At 37.5% G+C, this 22,487-nt stretch overlaps 3 protein-coding genes across 7 annotated transcripts in view; 1 reads left to right on the top strand and 2 right to left on the bottom strand.

The window, feature by feature from the left end:
* Window positions 1-3,178, bottom strand: part of LOC134212608 (protein Atossa) — a 256,321-nt gene extending 253,143 nt beyond the window's left edge. The window contains exon 1 of the mRNA XM_062690611.1: window positions 2,962-3,178. Within this exon, the coding sequence (XP_062546595.1) occupies window positions 2,962-3,010 (49 nt within the window). The 5' untranslated portion in view covers window positions 3,011-3,178. The remainder of the gene's footprint in view (window positions 1-2,961) is intronic.
* A 4,082-nt stretch (window positions 3,179-7,260) lies between these two features.
* Window positions 7,261-9,585, top strand: LOC134212601 (PIN2/TERF1-interacting telomerase inhibitor 1). Of its 3 annotated transcripts, none has more exons than XM_062690602.1 (3): window positions 7,262-7,558; window positions 8,195-9,321; window positions 9,386-9,585. In XM_062690602.1, exons 1-3 carry the CDS (start codon window positions 7,456-7,458, stop codon window positions 9,407-9,409), a joined length of 1,254 nt encoding a protein of 417 aa, XP_062546586.1. In that variant the 5' UTR covers window positions 7,262-7,455; the 3' UTR covers window positions 9,410-9,585. The 3 variants fall into 3 exon arrangements, with proteins under 3 accessions (XP_062546585.1, XP_062546586.1, XP_062546587.1); XM_062690603.1 differs by having other exon boundaries at window positions 9,377-9,585; XM_062690601.1 differs by having other exon boundaries at window positions 7,261-7,558; window positions 8,195-9,585.
* A 992-nt stretch (window positions 9,586-10,577) lies between these two features.
* LOC134212594 (histone-lysine N-methyltransferase SMYD3-like) lies at window positions 10,578-20,927 on the bottom strand. 3 transcript variants are annotated; one of them, XM_062690593.1, is made up of 7 exons: window positions 20,817-20,868; window positions 20,642-20,744; window positions 18,529-18,790; window positions 17,811-18,052; window positions 16,963-17,090; window positions 11,154-11,631; window positions 10,578-11,088 (listed from the first exon to the last, which is right to left on the bottom strand). In XM_062690593.1, the coding sequence occupies exons 3-7, from the start codon at window positions 18,636-18,638 to the stop codon at window positions 10,706-10,708; spliced, it is 1,341 nt and encodes a 446-aa protein (XP_062546577.1). In that variant the 5' UTR covers window positions 18,639-18,790; window positions 20,642-20,744; window positions 20,817-20,868; the 3' UTR covers window positions 10,578-10,705. The 3 variants fall into 3 exon arrangements, with proteins under 3 accessions (XP_062546577.1, XP_062546578.1, XP_062546579.1); XM_062690594.1 differs by lacking the exon at window positions 20,642-20,744 and having other exon boundaries at window positions 20,817-20,927; XM_062690595.1 differs by lacking the exon at window positions 20,817-20,868 and having other exon boundaries at window positions 20,642-20,747.
* Window positions 20,928-22,487: the final 1,560 nt, after the last annotated feature.

The raw sequence follows: 22,487 nt of genomic DNA, 5'->3' as shown, positions 1-22,487 counted from the left end.
TTCTTGTAGGTGGTGCTAATCTCCGTAATGTCGTTGCGTGAGTTTGCAGCCACTTATTCAAATCATGGAGAGTTGGCTGACTGACATTTCTTTGAAGCGCTTCTGTCCATGTTATCTGCATACTAAATGGTAGCTTTGATACTATGTCAGTAATTAACCGATAATCATGAAGGAATTCTGGCTTGGCCAATGTTTCCATTGTCACAACCAAATCGTCCAATGCGTTAGCAATATCGATTGTATGGAGTTTGGGTTGATTCAATGTTTTTGTCAGCTCGTTCAATAATTGCTGATAAATAGCCTCCGGTCTCCCATAAATTTCTTCAAGCCGTTGCATTATTTTAGGAACATTAGCTGCCCCTATCATCAAATTTGACACGCTCTTGGCAGCTTGGCCATACAGAGCTTCTTCCAATCTTAATAAATTTTCGAGATTGGTAAATCTACCTTCGGCAGATGTGTCATTAAAAATGCTTTTGAATTTCGGCCATTCACGAGCCTCTCCACTAAATTTTGGAAGCTTGATTAAGGCTTGCCTCGTCACATTTAAAGGACCTTCAGACTGACGTCTGTTTGCCACATCTTGTTGAATTTTCAGCGATTCATTTAGCTGGTTCGCTAAATCAAATTTCATTTTTACGTCCAATAATTTCGCTCGTTCGTTTTCCAGATATTCGCATTTTGCGCAAAGGAATCGCTCTTCTTTTGTCGGCGTATGCTTAAGTTGCACACAACTAAGGTGGAACCACCTATCACAATCGTCACAAGACACCATATTATCCTTGGTGTCAGCTTCCTTGCATAAACGGCAGTTTCCGTTCTTATTTTCCACGAATTGGAACATAGCTTTTGATTTTGCCATCGCAAATGTTCACTTTACTATCACCTGGTTGTTTGCTGCTACTTTGCTTCTCTGTTTCCTTTTGCCGGATCTGCGCGTTCACTTCTGATGACAGCTTACAAAGGTATTTCCAACCTTTTTGTTAATTCACACACTGCAGTTTCACTATTTTCAAAATGTCCAATGTCCTAGTTTCACTTGAATTACCACTCTGGGTTTTAATATTCAACACACAAGGTATTTTAGACACGATTCGTGAATATCTATTCACAACTTTCGAATGTTTGCCACTATTGGCTCAAGATTTGTAACAGTTAAATTTTGTGACAATGCACAACACTCAGACTGCACTCCTGGCGACAGTATACCACGTTACAAAATCAATCACTCTAGCTATTTATTACGACAATTTTATTTTTTTTATTTTTGTCGGAGTCCTTTCCACTTATTCTAGTTGATCTCCGCGCGCCGGTATCACTGCACAATTTCAACACAACGTCGCGAGTACTTTCCTCTCTGGTAGTTCACCAAAATGTGACGCCGGTGACTTACGGATTTTTCGGATGTAGAAAACATACACTGTAGAACTGTGGTCTAGAACTAACTTTATTACTAATGCTAAGCCGTATATATAAATGAATGTACAATATATTCTACCTGATTTTGACTCATTATCTTTTGGGTCCCTTTCTTATTATCTCTACTTTGTTATCGCCGCCACTATCGGTGCGTCACTATTTTGTTACAATTTATGGGTCTCTTTCTTGGTCCTTCGTAGAAGATTAGTTTATGACATAATTGTCTCGGGTAGCAGAGAATTATCAACTATGCGCATATTGCAACTAACAATATGCCATGCGGTGCGCTGTATAGCTTAACGAAAATGACAACTTGAGTTTGAAATGCAAATTGATTGATTCGCGTTCGTTACAATAGCCATTGCTCTTCTTCTCGCGGGAGATAGTTTCCAGAATGTAAAATACACATTTGGTAAATAACTGTACAATTCTTTTTACCAACGAAATCAAACTGCATATGATTAAGATCCATATGATATATGAAGACGAAGTTATTTTTAACTAGACAACCATTTAAAAACAAGTAAAATAGCTTTATTGGAAGTGTTGTTTAAATACGTCCAACTTGCCCCATGTATGGGCTCATTCACAAATTTCATAACGCGAAACAACACAGATTTGAACCCCCACCCACCTTTCTGTGACTTGTTTGTAACATTTCTATTATACCCACCCACCCCCATCTGTAAAGCATAACGTCTTACTAAAATTTCACAAAAAATGATAAATGGGTATTTTTAGTAAACTCTACTTTAACTTTCTACATAGTACATAATAATAATGTCAAATTAGAATTTATTTAGTAATTCCTTTTTTTATATTATTTTATTGTCAGATTTTCTGGATATGATACACTGCGCGGCGTTTGTAATGTTCCCAAATGGGTACTTGCACAAAACTTCACGCGGCGAATGACTGTCGAAAGGTACGGCCGCGCCAAACGATACACCGCAATGCTATTCACCCATAAGAATCAAGTAAACGGGGTGCAGAAAGCGCGGCGGTACCTTTCATGAAGGGTTCGCCGCGTGCAATTTTGAGAAAATCAGGCAATATTATCATAAATGTTACCCGTAACAGAACTGAATAAACCCTCCCACCCCCTAGACAAACCGTATACCGTTGTTATAACAATTTGTAACGCAATATTGTATATAACCTCGCAGTTAACCCTTAAATGCGCAATGTTGTTTTAAAACAACAAACCGAAAATACGTTTAATGTTTTCAATGGTTATTTACGTTAAAAATATTTCCGAAGATTTCTAAAAAAAATCACCTTCCGCCTTTAAGGGTTAATAACTGTGGAAGATGCCACCGGGCTGCTGTGGAAGTGCTTAATGAACACTAACCTGCGAGGCGGCTCTGTCCCAGTGTGGGGGGATGTATTGCCAATAAGAAAAAGAAGAAGAAGATGTCCTTATGCTAATTTCGTGCTATTGTCGCATAGTGCATTATCTGCTAGAATTAGCGAATATGTAAAAGGACCAAAGCCAAAGGACACCACAAACAACAAACCCACATCCGGTACAGAAATTCTTACCTTTTCTGGAGTTTTCAATTGTTGAATGTAGGAAAATTTCTGGAAACATTTCACAATACTCTGAGGTTTGCTTTGCATTTCTTTTATAAACTACTAAAACTATGTTTTATCACTAAATACAAATCGCAATCACAGAAACGACAAAAACTGAATGTGCCGTCACTTTCCGCATTTTCAAAAATTCCATCCGATCGTGAATGCGGAGGGAGTGGAGTGGAATCGCAACAACGGTCAACGACAACGAGCGCGCACGAAAACTGCGAAAGCAAAAACAACAAAAACCGGTTGAGCGGTCAGCTGCACTGTAAACTTGGCATTACTCATTAATGTGCAATAAATACACATTTTTTGATGAAGATGTCAAAATAATGGGTATATAATTTCAAAAAATGGGTGAATTTGCGTCCTTTAATGGGTATTCCAAAACTTCCGTGTGTAGGGTAAGGGTGAAGCCAGAGTAAACGCGACGAGCGATGCGACGCGACGCGACTCACGTAAAAGAATAACAATCCCCCATAAAACATTTGACAGATGGGAAATTTCTTGATACACCGACGAAGTCGGGTGCCGATGGAAACATCTGTTTTTATCGCCGACGAAATCGGGTAGTGACCAAGGTCTCGACGAAACCAACAGATTTTATCATCGACGAAATCGGGTGTCGTGAAAATCAACCATCATGAATACCAACTAAATCTGGTGTCGACCAAATCATTTGTATGGATAACCTATTTTGTCGGGTGACTCTCAGACATAATTTAGATCCACATATCAATCGATGGATTAAGTAGTGTTTATATACCAAATTAAATCGGAATAATGGTTGATAGATTACATTTGCTTAACGTATTGTTTACTTTTGATGATGTTGTGATTATTGAACACAATATAATTATTAAAATTAGTTGAATATCTATCACGTAAATTGCAAAATGTAGTGCACTATGATGGTAAGTATGTGTGTTTATGTATATGTGTGTGCGAGGGGCAGTCAACTGCATAAATCAGTTGAATTGTAAATACTTGCATCTAAAAATACATTTAAAAATACATAAAAAATACAAAAATTCTTTTTAATACTTCAATTCAAAATAATACATCAATACGCCGACAATCCGTCAATACATCTTAAAGTACAATTTCAATACCCCCCAAGCAACCAGAAGTTCGGATAAGAAGGGCTATTTTGGCTTAATCAGCTCTCATTTTAAGTAATTTTTTGTATGTAACGGAACTTTAAGTGAACTTTAAAGTTTCGTTAAGGATGCTTGGAACTTGATGTGAACCATAGTGAACCAATTAGTTCGGTTAAGAGTAAATTTAAGTAAAATCTGAACTTCTGGTTGCTTGGGCCGATTAATACGTCAGCTCACCAAAAATACGTCAATGCCTGTCAATACCAATCAGTTTATTTTGACAGCGATGGCATTATTGTTTTGAAATGAAAAATCACAATCCACATGATGAAACTGGAAGCAGTTCGACGAGCACTGTCGGGGGCAAATCAGGAATGGTGAACATATTTTTTATTGGATATATTCATCATTCAGAAAGTCTCCGTGCATTGATCTCCCTAAAGTTTATTACAAAATAAGCACCCGGTTTTGGCAGTGGAATAATTGATAATTTCGATTTCGGGCTGCCTAGATTTCAAACGGACCAGGTTTTCACCCAAATAACCATGAAACAATGAAGGTATGCTTGTAAATAAAAAGCCCTTAGGCTCTGTCTCATTTGGAGAATTAAACTTAAAAGTGACAGTTCGAAAATTAGCAAATAACCCAGAATGGCTGGTGCTACCCAGCAATTCCAATAAGACATCGATGCAAAATGATTCGATATCTGTCAAAAGTAATCTTGCTCTGCGAGCAGGGTTATTTGATAATTATTGAAATGTCACTTTTAAGTTTAATTTTAGTTTAATTCTCCAAATGAGACAGACCCTTAAAGTGGAAAGGGCACTTTTACGAGCGAGCGGTTCATTACTTTGGCATGTTGAGCATCAGTAATGCAATTATAGAATTTCCTCAGCTATTAATTGAAAGCTTTTCTATGCCCACCATTGGATGAGTATGTATCTTGTGTGGCAAGCACCGTCGGTGTGCGGCAAGTACAATAATAGCTACGCTATGTCCAGGAAGTCGAGAATGTTGCGCACTCACACACATCCTAGGCTTGCCCGGAATCGCGCTCGCCATCTCTGGATTAGCAATCCTACGACTTTGTTCGCAAGGAGACCCAAACATGATCTTCACGCCTTTATTTTGAAAACAATTCGATAATTTGACAGATATAAACATCAAATGAAAAAAATACTTTCAATAATACCCAAAAAATACATTTCATATATAGTAAAAATACGCGGAAAATACAATTAATGATGAATTTAATACACTAAAATACAAAAATACTTCAATACGCCAAAAAATACGGAAATTCAAAATAATTCCTCAATACGCCTTTTCAATTCAGGCAGATGAATCGTAAATACGTAAGTTGACAGCCCCTCGTGTGTGTGCGTGTGTGCGCAAAAAGTATCGCAAAAAATGTTGGGCAATTATCCTTATCTCGCAACAATTTTCGACGGGAAATTCTGTTTCCTATTGAAAATTGACCGGAACGGACAATGGGCTCAGAGGTTATGGCCGGAATATATTATTATCAATCCAGTAGAAACCCGAAATGGGCGATTAGCGAAATTGGATTTTTCTCAAAATCCGTACACTAATCCTAACTTCGGAAGTGGTGCGCTGTTTTCATTTAGTAATGTGCTATACAGCGCAACACTTCCGAAATTAGATTTAACTTACGGATTGTGAGAACAATCCTCTTCGGAGGCGAGCCAGCCTGGGGCTGCAAGTCTCCTTAATAAAGCTAATAAAAAAAAAAAAAAAGAGAGAACAATCCAACTTCGCTGGCGGCTAATTCGGTTTTCTACTAAATTGATAATATTTTATATTATTTTCATGTAAAATTGATTCTTCATTACAGCTTCTTGTACAAACACGCTTAAAAAGTCTAGTCTATTTTTGGCTATTTTATCTTAAACTGATTTGCCCTCGATTTGCTCGCAACAGGTTTCAATCGACAAGGAATCCTATCCCACTATGATAAATTAGTCGGATCTATATGGACTCTGAAGCTATGGCCAAAATACAATTTTTAATTCAACAAACACGTAAAAAGTATCTGCCACATTACGGAGGTTGGATGAAACAATTTTCGAAGCTAGGAATGTATCTATTGAGAATGGTCTAGAAGTGATCAATTTTCGGTCTACATTCTATTAAGGTAAAGTTTAATGTTTTTCTTCAAAAATATTAATGTGACTTGTCATGCGTATTTATTTTTAAAGTATTGATAAATCATCTCTCTTTTTATTTGCATTAATTTTCCATCAGCCTATTTCCATACGAGTGACAAACATTGGCGCCAGGAAGACGACTTTCATGCCCGAACCCTATTAATATCGTACACGTCAACGCATTGGCCGGGGCCTACGGCTTTTCGTCCTAACTGTATAAGAAGGCATGACCACATATTTAATGTCTTACCGGGATGTGAAGCAGTCTCTGCAGTACCATCGGCGATGTCAACTAAAATCGTCCAACTAAATAAAAATAAATCACCCTATTTCGTCGGGTTATGTTTGTTCTCTGTTTGAAACATCCGATTTATAGCTTATTTTAGTAGAACAAAAACAACCTATTTATTCGGGAATCGTCTAATGTTCATTATAATATAGTTACTAATCGAGCAATTAACTTAGTTTTCATAAGCCGATTTCGTCGGCTATATTTCATTATTGAATTAAATCAGTTGATTAATCAACCGATTTTGTCGGCTATATTTTATTATTCATTTGAATCAGTTGATTAATCATTCGATTCTTTGGGTTTTCATCGGTCGATTTCGTCGGTTTAATTGCTTTTTTGCGCTAGAATACGTTAGCCGATTAATCTGCCAACTAAGTTGCTTCAAATCAGTTGATTTTGTTGGCCGATTTAATGTATCGATTAATCGCTAAACGCCCCTGTAAAACTCCCATAAGCGTCTGTGCAACAAACAACCGATTAGTCGGCTGCAAAGTAGGCCGATCCGACCGACGAAAACCGACTAAGTCGGGGGAAAAGTCGGTAGGATGTTTTATGGGGTCATTATCAACAGGCTGTCAAATTGCACTGTCGCGTCGCGTCGCAACGCACGTCGCGTTTACTCTGGCGGGCACCTAAAGTTTTAGTTTTTAGTGTTTGGTACGTATTTTACGTTGCTACTTCAATAAATCAAAACGTCAATCTGTCAAATCGGTCAAATCCGTCAAATCGGTCGTGCGTGTGCATGTGTTTTTGTTTATCTCGCGATGCGAGCTGGCGCGAGTGCAAAATCGTTTTTATCAATATAAATACTGCTACTGTTTTACTTGCTAGTTATTACATTTCGATCAAATAATCGTACAAAAATCTTCATTAATTACCTAGTGAAAAGACGGTGACAATGGGTGACTATCTCGGATCGGTGGCTCTGCCCAGCATGAAAATGCGTCAGCGGAAACTTTGTCAAATTAAGCAACAGCCACGTGCGGCACCCGTCTACAATGGTATGTAAACACGGTAAACACAGGAACGTTCGTATCAAAAAAAATTTCGCATTCAAAATTTTTATCCATTTTTAATTTTGGGTACATAGGTAGATGATCTTTTCCGTTCCCTCACGTTTATAACACGACCACATTCCAAATATTTTTTTTTAGTTTTGGGTATCTTTTTTTTAAATACTTTATTAACGTGATTTTTTATCTTAAAAGTAAGTTCATCACGGAGTTTTGGGTATCTAAGTACTAAAGACGGTAACGTGAGTGCAGCACAGATAGATCTTTCTTTCTCCTTGGTTCTTTGAGTAAAGGTAAACGAAACGGAATCTGCTCTGCAGCCACCTGAAAAGAAGGTAGTGTCCATAGGGGTAGTCATAACAGTTCCTGTTTGAGCCCTTAAAAACTTAAAACTTGTTCTACAGACTAATCTGAAGCAAGCTAGATGCTTTTATTAAGAAATACTTTGACTTTTGAGAGACGGATTATACACAATTTGGTTCGGATAAAAACTATGGTTCCAATATACTAGTCCTAGTTTGGGAATAAAACCAAAAAACTTACGAACATACTCGTATCTAATGATTTGTTAAACCCCTTAGTTTTGATTGCAAAGTAATAAGTCTTATCATTCTTTAATTACAGATTCGAGTAGTTTTGGTGTACGGATGCTGGAGAAATTAGGCTGGTCCGAAGGTAAGGGTCTCGGTAAGCGCGAAGACGGTATGTGTGCACCCATTTTGCCTAAAATGAAACAGGACGCGGAAGGATTCGGTTATGCCGGAGAGAAGGATGACCATTGGACGCAGCACGATCAGGATTTTAACCAGCTGTTGAAGTCGTTAAACGGCGAGCAAGCTCCTGTCGCGGACGAGGGGGATGTGGTAAAAATGAAGTCCTTAGAGGAGAAGTCTAAAAACTCGCGAGCACGTGTTCACTACAAAAAGTTTACTCGGGGTAAAGATTTGAGCAGGGCTAGCGAAAAGGATTTGGCTAACATTTTCGGAAAGAAAACATTGGAGGAGGTGAAAAATCAATCTCTGGCTATAGAAGAACCTGTTGATAAAAATGTCAAGGAAGATGAAGCAGAGGAAGACGAAACCAACGTAATTGGACTAACCACAATAAAGGCAAGCGTGTCCTTACAAGACTACTTTAAAATGAAAATGCAGGAAAAAATCGGTCAATCCAAACAAAATCCAATAATTGAACAAGAAACGATGGATGAAGTCGAGGAATCTCCTCCCAAGAAGAAATCTAAAAAGAACAAAAAGATCAAGGAAACTGTCCCTGTTGAATCTGTAGCGAACCCGTTCCCCGAAAATGTGGCGACATATTGTGAAGAATCTGTCAAGAAGAAGAAAAAGAAATCAAAGGAAGAAAATGTGGAGATTTTTGAAAAATCGATGTCAGACGAAGTTGAAGAGCCAATGCAAGAGGAAGCACCTACGAAAAAAATGAAACGATCAAAAACTAAAGAGCAAGATCAGTGCTCAGAACTTCATGAAGCTCCGAGTAAATCATTAGATAAGAAATCTAAAAAAGTGAAGGCACTAGCAAATGACCTTGCTGTTGAAGTTGATGAAATAATACCAAATGAGACATCAGTTACTAAGAAACAAAAGAACAAAAAACGAAAACGCTCCGATGAAATGGTTGATTCGAATAAACTACCAACTTCATCAGATGAAGTGCTTCCTGAAGCTTCCTTTGCGGAGAAAACTAATGATAAGGAACCATCGGAAGATAACGAGATTACATGCCGCGTGAAGGTTAGTGTGTTGAAACAGCTGGACGAGAGCGGATTTCCCGGATCTAACTTTGCAGATATTGTAGGCTACGGGCTGTCGAAAGATGTGAAACTAATCAAGCGAGAAAGTAAACACAAGAAGAGGGTCTTCGAGAGGCATCAGTTCATCAGGCAGAAGCAAACCTCGTTTCAGCGGAAGAGGCAGATGCTGAAGAAGGTGAGTGCATTCAAGCGAATATGATATTTAAGCATGTTTGTAATATATATTCAGTAGATTATGTTTCCATGGATGTGTAAGGTTATTGGAAAGAACTCACCTTCGAAAACTATCAATCTTTCTTCATCACTTATTTGGTTATCGTTTTGAAACACAAATTGATGATTCTATGACATTGCCCCGAATGTCATTACCTGGAACGCCAGGACCCGAAAGGCTATTGCCCTGAATAACCCATTATCCCATTATGGTCACCCGAGCAGAGAATCAATCATTTTGATATTTTGATACTTTCATTTCTAATATCAAATTTTGGTGACCCTGTGGTCGAGTTAATTTCTTGATATCACAGAAAACCAAAAAAAACTTATTTATGATATCGAGCATTTTTTGTTTGATTTGCATAATAAGTTGTTATGATAATAATTATATGTAGCAAAAACAAATCAAATGAAAACATCTTAATTCGATATTATTTTGATATTTGGATCATAAAATTATATCAAAATACTTATATCTTGTGCAGTAACTTGTTCGATAGAACTCATATTATATGCGATATCAAGACCGTTATCAATTAGTTATTTCCTAAAGGCCTTGGAAAAAAATTATTCAGTTCTCACCTAGTTTTAATAGATTTGAGATGATATCCAAACAAAAATAACAAATGTTTGAAATTTGATATCGAATTATTAATTTTATACTGTATTGTAATAGGGACTCCCGTAGCGTAGTTGGCTACACGTTCGTCTTACAAGCGAATAATCATGGGTTCGATTCCCAGCCCCTCCACCAAAACCCTTTTCAGTCGCCAGATTCGCGCCTATCAAACAAAAATATGGCTGGCTTTCTTATATAAGCTTCAGTTTGTATTGATAGTTTATTGATAAAATGTATATACAACTTTTTTTTGAGATATATCTGCCGGTTACGTAACATTTGCATATTGGTAGATGCAATGTGGTTCTAAAAGGGTTCATATACAGGTTACGTTTTCTGTATTCTCTTCAGTTTATAGATTCAAAATTGCAAATCCCGGAATTACCAAAGAAAGTGATGAATTAAAGTGAGACTCGCATTCTTTTATTTATTGTTTGGTTTTAAAAGCACTGTACTTTTCTGTATAAACAAAATTTAACGCATCAACGAATAGTATATGATTTGTTTACTTATTAACGGCTTACAATAATTATTTGTCCATCATTTCATATTCACTTGCCGCTTGGCAAAGCAGTGGGATCAGCTGATGTTTATACAACTCGTGTTCCTCCCCATGAGTCACTCGCAAAATCTTCTCACTATCGTTGATACTCTGCAGCGCTTCTTTGACGAGCTTTCTTAAAAGCTGAATCTTTCCTACTTTCAACAAAAGCAGCCCGTACAATGGATGAAACGGGCCGTTGTATTTCTTGAATCCGTCTTTCAGTCGCAGACCATAGTTGATAGCATCTTCCCATTTCTCCATACTAATAGCTCCTTCGAAAGCGTGATCCAGTGTCTTTAGGTACCATGCGTTGTAGTAGTGTAGAATGTTTTCCTGTTTTCTCAAACACAACTGACAAATGTCCAAATCTGGAATTTGAAGAAGTCAAATCGTTAGGTATAGGTATTTGGTTCTACAACGTGAATCAACTCACAAGCAACATTTTTCATCTTAGCTAACTGAGCCGAGGTGAAGTCGGTGACCTCCCGGAATTTCTCCCTCGCGGAATGTTTGATGTCGGTGTCGCAGCTTGGACATTTTTTCACCTCTCGATCCAGCATCGCTATTGGTTCGTCGCAGTCGACGTTCGGACAAGCGCCGGCATTCATCAGTTTCAGTTCCTGTTCGTCTCGACATCGCTCGCATTTGCAATCGAAATAGTACTGTGCACTGAGGCGCGCTTTCCGCTCGTCTGCCGGGTTCATCAAGTCAATGTAGGAAATGAAAACCTTCGAGAAGTCCACCTCACTGCCCTGATAGTCTTCGAGCAATCGCACGTGGACAGTGCTGCCGTCGAATGTGGCCACAGCATTTGGACTGCAGCTGTGATCGATGATTGAGGTTCCCAGGTACATTCCAGTACCAATACTGTTCATATCGTCGTCCAGAATGTTAAAGCTGTTGATGCACATCTGAAAGATAATCATGAATATTTATTGAAGATCGTTATTACAGCCACCTGGCACGAAGCCATGTTTTTGAAGCCAACATCTCTTGTTATACTTGTTATACTCAACGTATCCCCGGGCCGTGGCCAATCTACGTTGTATGACATTAGGCAATACGTTTACACTGCTGGCTTAAATTTTCAACGTGACGATTAATTTATAGAACTCATGAAATCAATGTGAACTCGACTCGTGGAAAACTTATTCCAGGTTATCCGAGGCTTGTGATAGACCCTTTATCACAACGGACCTTTCCATCCACTGACTGGTAGGCTCGAGTGTCCCGTCCTCTGCTTCAGACCCATAAGGGGTCCGAAACAGTTCAGTTTCAGGGTAGTAAAATTGTGAGATAATAGAAGATAGAGGAGGAGAGTATGGAGCGGCTTGTTGACCGCTTCCGGCTCTAGCGACTGCTATGGAACCTTTTATTAGAGAAATGTTTGTAGAGATAGAAACGGTTGTGTTTATGTTCATAATAGACAGTGTTTAGATGTTTAGACAGTTCGGGATCGCTACGATAGAGTTTATTATAGCTTAGATGATTTATACTTATGGTAAAAGGAAATGATTGAAATTCGTTTTCTGGTGATTGTCGCTTCTTGTATGTAGATTCGTATGTAGATTGATATGATAGAGGTACGTGCAGTTTGGGATTAGTGTGATCACGTTGGTTTAAGTTTGGAAACATAAAATAGAAAAGGAGGGAGCAGAAGGGGTGGGGGAACAAATACCTAACCATTTGACGCAGAAAGATTAAAATAATTAAACTGAATTAAAATAAATCAATTAAATTTTACAATTTTGTTCGAACTTGAGTTAAAAATGTGTTCCAAGCGTGCCCAATGAATTAAGTACATTACGAGTACTGATAACCTATGCTACTAAATAAAGCTCGTGATTAAAAAATAGAGGTTGGCTCATCAAAATATAACATTATTCTAGATATTCTCTTTAGTATGAAAACTGAATCCTAACTATCCCGAAACTGCTTTCACCCTGCTGCCGCCCAGAGCACAGCCGCCTCTGCCACTCGTATGCAATGTCCCTCCCACCGCCTTGACAGCCTCCAGAAGTATCTACCAAAACCGTTAAGAACTGGAATGAGTTATTAACATGTCCCGCCATTACATAAAATGATTTGTTCAAGCAAAGGCGTCATAGATGCAGGAACGACATCGCCATAAACGACACGAGACAATCTTGCCCCACACGACAGTGCAAAATTGCCCCGAATCATAACATTTTCTATGCAAAGAAGAGTTTTACATTCTCTTGCGTTATGTGATGTTGAAAATAAGCTCCCTAATCATTTGATGGCAAAATAAAAATAAAATAAAAATAATCAAACAAAATTAAAATATTCTAGCTAAATTTTACTATTTTGGTCGAGCATGGGTCAGCCGCCTGACACCCGCGTTGAAAAATATGTTCCATGCGTGCCCCACATAAAATAATAACACGTGCTAATCACTAATGATACTAAAAGATTTAAATGGAATTAGGTATTGTTCCCGCTTATCATTTTAGCACCGCCAGGGGGAACTTGGCCGATACCCACTGCACTTTTCTTTCCCTTGGCACAAACAATTAACCATCATTTGTGATATTTAAACGGAATATTACTGGGAATTCTGAAAAGGCAGACAATCAATGCAGTTAGATTGCCAGGTAATACGTGCACATCGTAGCACTGGTGATGCATCACAATCGTATATATACAGGAGTATATGCACTATATGATGACATTGACCGGAAGATTAGATAAGCATTTCCCCCCATGTTTTTGAAGCCAACATCTCAAAGTAAAATTTATGGTAGTATTTGTGCTGTTTACCAACATCTGATTTGATACCCATACGCTAGAAGACATGTCAAAAAAAAAAAATTGAATCACAAAAAAAATCCACTAGGTACGAGATATGGAATGCAATTCTTCAAATAATTCAAAACAGCGAAAAAAACAGCAACGGATGAACAGCCGTAAATATTACATTGTTTTCAATTTTAATCCCGTTTCGTTTTTTTTTACTTTCCTTACGTTAAAGAAATGATGACGCGGGTGCCAAATCCGAAATTCAAATGAACAATCGCTCAATTTGAGCGAATTGAACTCGCGAAGAATGAAAAATAGAACAAATTAAGAAAATGTTAATACTGTTGTGTAGAAGTTGCACAGGCCACATCACTTTCCATGGTAAATCCCGATCTATGTTACTGATTTCCCCACTCAACTAAAACAACTTCCTTCCCGTGGTAATTGTGGAGATGCAGAGGTATTCTCGGTCTGTAGTAGCAACGATAACCACACACTAACATCTTTCCATCCACTGACTGGTAGGCTCGAGTGTCCCGTCCTCTGCTTCAGACCCATAAGGGGTCCGAAACAGTTCAGTTTCAGGGTAGTAAAATTGTGAGATAATAGAAGATAGAGGAGGAGAGTATGGAGCGGCTTGTTGACCGCTTCCGGCTCTAGCGACTGCTATGGAACCTTTTTATTAGAGAAATGTTTGTAGAGATAGAAACGGTTGTGTTTATGTTCATAATAGACAGTGTTTAGATGTTTAGACAGTTCGGGATCGCTACGATAGAGTTTATTATAGCTTAGATGATTTATACTTATGGTAAAAGGGAAATGATTGAAATTCGTTTTCTGGTGATTGTCGCTTCTTGTATGTAGATTCGTATGTAGATTGATATGATAGAGGTACGTGCAGTTTGGGATTAGTGTGATCACGTTGGTTTAAGTTTGGAAACATAAAATAGAAAAGGAGGGAGCAGAAGGGGTGGGGGAACAAATACCTAACCATTTGACGCAGAAAGATTAAAATAATTAAACTGAATTAAAATAAATCAATTAAATTTTACAATTTTGTTCGAACTTGAGTTAAAAATGTGTTCCAAGCGTGCCCAATGAATTAAGTACATTACGAGTACTGATAACCTATGCTACTAAATAAAGCTCGTGATTAAAAAATAGAGGTTGGCTCATCAAAATATAACATTATTCTAGATATTCTCTTTAGTATGAAAACTGAATCCTAACTATCCCGAAACTGCTTTCACCCTGCTGCCGCCCAGAGCACAGCCGCCTCTGCCACTCGTATGCAATGTCCCTCCCACCGCCTTGACAGCCTCCAGAAGTATCTACCAAAACCTTTAAGAACTGGAATGAGTTATTAACATGTCCCGCCATTACATAAAATGATTTGTTCAAGCAAAGGCGTCATAGATGCGGGAACGACATCGCCATAAACGACACGAGACAACCATGCCCCACACGACAGTGCAACATTGCACCGAATCCTAAACTTTTCTATGCAACGCAGAGTTTTACCCTCTCTTGCGTTATGTGATGTTGAAAATAAGCTCCTAATCATTTGATGGCAAAAATAAAAATAAAATAAAAATAATCAAACAAAATTAAAATATTCTAGCTAAATTTTACTATTTTGGTCGAGCATGGGTCAGCCGCCTGACACCCGCGTTGAAAAATATGTTCCATGCGTGCCCCCACATAAAATAATAACACGTGCTAATCACTAATGATACTAAAAGATTTAAATGGAATTAGGTATTGTTCCCGCTTATCATTTTAGCACCGCCAGGGGGAACTTGGCCGATACCCACTGCACTTTTCTTTCCCTTGGCACAAACAATTAACCATCATTTGTGATATTTAAACGGAATATTACTGGGAATTCTGAAAAGGCAGACAATCAATGCAGTTAGATTGCCAGGTAATACGTGCACATCGTAGCACTGGTGATGCATCACAATCGTATATATACAGGAGTATATGCACTATATGATGACATTGACCGGAAGATTAGATAAGCATTTCCCCCCATGTTTTTGAAGCCAACATCTCAAAGTAAAATTTATGGTAGTATTTGTGCTGTTTACCAACATCTGATTTGATACCCATACGCTAGAAGACATGTCAAAAAAAAAAAATTGAATCACAAAAAAAATCCACTAGGTACGAGATATGGAATGCAATTCTTCAAATAATTCAAAACAGCGAAAAAAACAGCAACGGATGAACAGCCGTAAATATTACATTGTTTTCAATTTTAATCCCGTTTCGTTTTTTTTTACTTTCCTTACGTTAAAGAAATGATGACGCGGGTGCCAAATCCGAAATTCAAATGAACAATCGCTCAATTTGAGCGAATTGAACTCGCGAAGAATGAAAAATAGAACAAATTAAGAAAATGTTAATACTGTTGTGTAGAAGTTGCACAGGCCACATCACTTTCCATGGTAAATCCCGATCTATGTTACTGATTTCCCCACTCAACTAAAACAACTTCCTTCCCGTGGTAATTGTGGAGATGCAGAGGTATTCTCGGTCTGTAGTAGCAACGATAACCACACACTAACATTCCCTGCCTTTCTTAACTAACTAAAAGGACTTGGCCGGCGCCGTTATTGATCAACGTTTGCGAGAATAGATGGTAAATCCCAATCACTATTCACTTGGATCGTAGTTTCGTAGTGCAATTTGCACCAGTTCTGATCAATCACGGAGTAGCAACCATTGATATGTACAGTCAGTCTAAGCTAAGCTAAGCAAAGAAGAAGAGTGTCGGAAACTTCAAATGGCATGCACTGTTCGTTGTTGATATTTCTAGATATCAAGAATATTCGAGATATCTAAAATGTTTCAAAATCACATAAATTAATTTGTAATTCGATCTTGCCCCACTTTCTCCTATATCTCACAGTTAGATTAATAAAAATCTAACAATAGCAAACGATGTATCTATTTGCCTTTCTCGAATACAAAGTATACGTAAAGGCTATGGGATCGCTCCAAAACCGTATTTTGATAGAAGGCTCGGAGACCCATAGTGTTATAAACCAATCGACTCAACTCTACGAATGTAGGCGATGTTTGTATGTGTCTGTGCACAAAAAATGTGATACACACTTTTTGGTACTTAGCATTATCAAGTTGCAATCGAAGCGAAATGCAGTCCTGTTGTGTCCTTTTGAAAATTGGATTGATCGACCATTGCGTTCCAGAGTTATTGCAAAAACATCGTTTTTTGCAAGGGGTCCCTGCTTGGAAAAACAAATTTAAAATCGATTTTTTTTAGAACTGCTGCAATGCACTTTAATGACTGCAAATAGATATAAATTAATGGAAATAGTCTAAAAATCTATCCCCATATAGTGCTATTTCGTTCTCTCTTGTGTGTTTTTCATATTTTTATAATGCTTGAGAAATGCGCCACCAACGCTATAGGAGGATTAAACCGGGTATTCTAATTAGTTTTGTAATTTACATACCTTCCCAAATATCTGCAATAACTCGGCACTGCATGGCATAGCTGTCTCTTCTATTAAAGATTGCAAAACCACCAACAATGATTGAAAATGTTCCATTCGTTGTGCATCATTCCTTATATTGTCCTCATCTGTTGAATATGCGTTTACGTGAAACCCAAAATAAATAAAAGCAATATTATTGTCTATTACTGGCATGTAAATTTAAAATTTCAAAGCACATGTCGGGACAGTTGTTATGACCTGAAAAAGGCATATTATGGAAATTTAGAATTGAAGACGGAAAATATATTATGCACTGTCCAATAAATGCACGATCGACAAAAATAGATGAGATACGTAAACCAAATAAAAAAAGACGTAAACATGAAAGCGTTAAATCCAAGTTAGGCACTTAATATAAAAATAGCACATGTCTGTTTTGTTAGCGGATCCTCCTTCTTCGCATGTCGTTACTGACTACACCTGCACGCGTCAAAAATTACAAACAACGAGTATAACAAACACAGTTCGTCGGAGGCCTTACGTCATGAGCAATCTTTGCGAATGCGGTATTTCAGATTCACTTTCATGTCTACAATATGCTCATGCCGAGCGACGACTTTTACGTATATAGAGAGGGCATATGATTCCACAAAAATAGCAATCACGATGATCACGACGGACAGAGACAATGCTTCACTCTAACGTTCATTTTCTACGAGAAACGATGCAGATCACGTTTGGAGGGAATATGACGAATGTGCTAAACGCTCCTCCAAATGTAGACGAGACAAGGGAAATGAAAATATACAAATGAATATAATTGTGTTTTGTTTTCGAAGAGACAGTATTATAAAGGTAATACTCACGCGTCATTAGATCTTTAAAACGTCGATAGAACTTAGTGGTGTAGTAACCCTTCTGAAAATCGCCCCCCTTCTGCAGCTTCCGGATTATGCGAGACATCATTAGGGCTGCATCTGGTACAGTGCTGGCTCCTATGGCCTTCAGCTTGCCACATTCATCTTGGTGGTCTGGCCATGCCTCTTTCTGGCAAAATCGGTTACAGTATCGCACGTACAGGCAGTTGGAACATTTCAGAACTTTGCCCCTGAAAATAGGTTAGATGAATTGATGGCGAGAATGTAAACGCATCCTTTTATTTGCTAATACAGTGATTTTTTTAATAGTTCAGCACTGATGTATATTGGTATCGATGCAGCAAGAAGAAGTATAGTTCTGATAAAATATGTTGTTCATTCTGTTTTGCTTGATTGATTTAGATACGTTCAAATACGTTGTTTAGATTACGTCATTTATCATAATGAATTTCGTGTTAAAGGGGAGAAAGAAAATTGAATGTATCAGGATTAACATAAAGTTATTCTTCATCATGATATTTATTATCATAAATGGCGTAATCTGAATAGGTTATAGGGTTATAGTTGCATTTTAAAAGCTGCTTTTAAGATTTGCATCATTACTATTTCTGGGCTGGGTGAAATTTTTGTTTCTCAGGTGATAACTCGCATATACCCACACCTTCGAGTGAACCACTTATTCAGTTGAAGCATGATAGATACTTACTGTTTAAAACACCTATCGCAACGTTCGGCACGGTACCGCGATTGTAACACACAGGCGAATGGTTTCTCTTTGAGAATCAAACTTCCTTTTTTGTGGAATAGTTTCCTCATAACTATTTATGCACTCGAGGCACCTTCCTGGGGAATCGATGAACAGCACTGTGGTGTCAGTTTTCTCTTCTTTCGCAATGTGTGCAACCAACTAACCTGCTGAACTACCGGCAGCCAAATGATCGCTCCTAATGAGTGGAGCGGTGGGATGCCTGAAACGAAAATAATCATTTCATAACATCGATAGGTGCGTGCTGTGCGCAGTGCCAAAATGACAAAGTTCAAAGGTTTCAATGTTGACGATATTATTTAATCTTTAAATCGTTCAATTGAATAATAAAAATAAATGAATAGAACAATGCCTTAGTGAACCTGAAATATTTGAAAATATATAAAGGGAATAGCAATAATAATTATTCGTTAGTGATTATGTTCATGTGATTAATAACATTCCTGAGTGATTTTGTAAAACCACTTCAAATCTAAAATAACAGCAACCGCGATGAACTCCACATTTTCAGATGATTGATACCTACATAGTTATATAACTAAGATGCAAAATCATACAAAAATCAACAAAACTCTGAACTAGCTAAATGTAGAATGATTTTTTGTGATGTCTTAGATCAACAAACTATGAACTTGCTAAATGTAGAATTATTAATTGTAATGTCTTAGAAAATGCGAGGTAAAACAACGTGAAGGTTTATCCTTAGTACTTGCAAAATATACCCGAATAATATTTTGCAGTTTAAAAGTCAAGATACCTATTTCCAAATATTTTTCTTCACAACTCAAACTTTATAGGCTATTCAGACTGGGTGCTATATACGTCATATATGTACATTATTTCAAGTGAAATTTAAATTTGTGAACTTTGACATCATGCTAATCAATCGTAAGTTTTGATTTGGCGAATTAATTAATCAGTTAAATTCCTTAATTTTTCTTATGTTAAGTTTAGATTGGATTTAGATTCCAGAAAGTTAGCTCCTTTTGCGCCGCTGTAGGCGGCATTGCTAAGTTTAGACAAGGCAAGTGAATTGAACAAGTCGCTCGAATTGGTCGTCTAATATTGCATGTCACATGTGACATGTTATTCGGCTATCTTGATGAGGTTTCTTTTGTCGATAATTTGAATCACATGTTATTCAGGCCGTAGTGCGAACATAGTGTGAACACCGTCATTCAACTCACTTGAACGTAAAAACCCAAATTTATCCCCAAGTGGTGATTATGCCTTTCTCGATTCGATATGTTGGATTCGAATTAATGCTGTAAATGCTGTGCTAATTGCCTACATCTTGGCGGTTAAAATATTTGATGCAACTCTATCACGCTGCTTATAAATTACTCAATAATTGAGTAATTTTTAAGCAATTATGAGAGTAATGGATTGCGCCATGGCTAAATTGATTAATGACTTAAATTGTGCATGTAAACAGCGTATTTGTTAAAAGAAAAATAGAAATATTATTCAAATCGAATGAGTAATTAGCAAACAAAAACAATAGTGTCCAACTAGGAAAGTTTCTCCGTCGAATGAAACTAGTTGCACTCGAATCGGTCAAGTCCTTCTATATGAAACGTGTTTAACAATAAAAAATTCCCGGGGCTACACACACACACACACACACACAGTCAGACATGTGCTCAGTTTTTCGAGCTGAGTCGATTGGTATATAACACTATGGGTCTCCGAGCCTTCTATCAAAATTTGGCTTTTGGAGTGAAATTATAGCCTTCTGGTACAACTTTGTTGTACGAGAAAGGCAAAAAGATGAACAAGTTCAACTTTTGGCAATTCAATTGAATTCAACTGAGTTGCTCAATACACTTGCACACAATACACTGTTTAAATTCAGCATTAAACGCTTGAACTTGAATAATAAGAAAGTACCCTTGGTACCTAAAGAACTCGTTGAACTTTTGGCGAGTATAAGGTATAAATCACACCTAATAACTAGCATTACAAAAATATATTATACTAAAAAACTAACAGAATATGTATTATAAAATATATTATTATTTAATTGCATTGAAATTAAAAAAAATGCGCGCACCTGATTGATATTTACCGATTAGTGTACCACTATGAAGATAACTTCCGTACACAAACGCACTTTTTTGCAACTCACGATAGTACCTAGGCGTGAAATGGATGGCCTGCTAGCCGGTCAGTATCAGAAGTGAAGATATTTTTAGCAATATGAGAAAAAACATAATTTAATCACCTACCTAAATAAATATAAATAGATTATTGTTTTTCAGAACGCTGATTTTGTTTATTGAGGTTTCCTTTCCTGAAACTCTTCTGTCAAGTCAACGATCTTCACAGAAAACCAAAACTACCCAAAAGTGTGTTGTTTGTACTCAAAATCGACTTTGGGCAACAGCGACAATCTTTATTCACCTTGACGAAGCCGTGCTGCTGCCATCTCGCGGAGATAGACGTATGCGTGAAATCACTGTATTTCGACATGGTGAAGATGGGAATTATTGTTTGTAATGCTTTTAAAATGTCACACGTTAAGCTACTTATCAATTATTGCCCGTTGCATCCATTTTTAGACTCTGGCGCAACTTCGTTTTGCTTCGAATTTTTAGCGTGCACACCAATACATTCAAACTATCTTCGTAATTGTTTTTTGTTGTTGTTATTTATCGAACACACATGTTTTTGTTTACTCAAATAAACAATAAACAGTGTCAATTCATTAGTGTGTGTGACACGGGAAAAATATTCACGCAAATAATTTTCGCGCAGGAGTCTAATAAGGCGGAAACTGCGCAATAACACATTTTTTTTTAATTGAATAATTCAAGACAAAATTTTCAAAACGACTTATCTGCTTTTGTAAACAAAGATTCAAACGACGATTTGACGAATCTGATAGCTCACCCACGCAAACCAATACCATCAATAGGTAGGGGAAGGGTGCCGCTACCTGTTGATGATGATGGTTTGCGTGGGAGAGCTATCAGATTCGTCAAATCGTCTTTTGAATCTTTGTTTACAAAAGCAGATAAGTCGTTTTGAAAATTTTGTCTTGAATTATTCAACTTTCGTATTGCCAATCTAAAAGTAATTCAAATTTCCAAACCGAAAAATTAAAAAAAAGTGATCGTTCACTAATTGGGGCACGACCTCCCCCAACTAGTGAATGCCGTTCGCTAATTGGAGTGTTTTGACAAGCGTCAATGTTGTTTACTTTTTGCATTGAACAAAGGAAAATTTTATTGTCTATCAGGAATAAATTTATACCGCTTTTTATACCGAAGTTGGATTTTTCTCCAGATACAGGCAACTTTCCCAATTTCGGAAGTAGTGCGCTGGATTCGCCTAAAGATGCGCTAAACAACGCATCAATTAGTTTGACAAATAAAACTTCGGAAGAAAGTTCGGTTCAGAAGTCCTGACTTCCGAATTCTAACTTGGTGCTACGCCGACAATACGCGCCAGAAAATATCGATCCCGCCAAACACGGAAACAAAACGTCAACGCGTTTTTGACATCACATTTTGACGTCTAGCTGCGTCTAGCGAACCCCCAACTAAAAAGCGCCCCAACTAGAAAAACCCAATTAGCGAACATTCACTGTAGAGGTATTCGCTTTGACGCAGCCGCGCTGTTGCCATCTAGCGGCGACGGACGTGTGCGTGAAAATATCACTGTTTTTCAACATGGTGAAGTATAGGAAGTATATTTTAAAATGCTTTTAAAATGTTATTAACAGTGATATGTTGAAAACTTTCAAATGCGTAGGGTTAGAATTTTGAAAAACTACATGTTAGGCTCTTCATCTACACATGTTTTTTTAATCAAAGTAATTCAACTTTCGTGTTACCTATACTGCCGTGAATCGCATATCTGTCCCATCTTTGCTGGATTTCCTATTCATATGGGAC

The sequence above is a fragment of the Armigeres subalbatus genome, chromosome 2 (genome assembly GCF_024139115.2).
Source record: "Armigeres subalbatus isolate Guangzhou_Male chromosome 2, GZ_Asu_2, whole genome shotgun sequence".
NCBI lineage: Eukaryota > Metazoa > Arthropoda > Insecta > Diptera > Culicidae > Armigeres > Armigeres subalbatus.
Note: the sequence above shows the minus strand (reverse complement) of the source record. Positions and strands in the feature narration are given on the sequence as shown.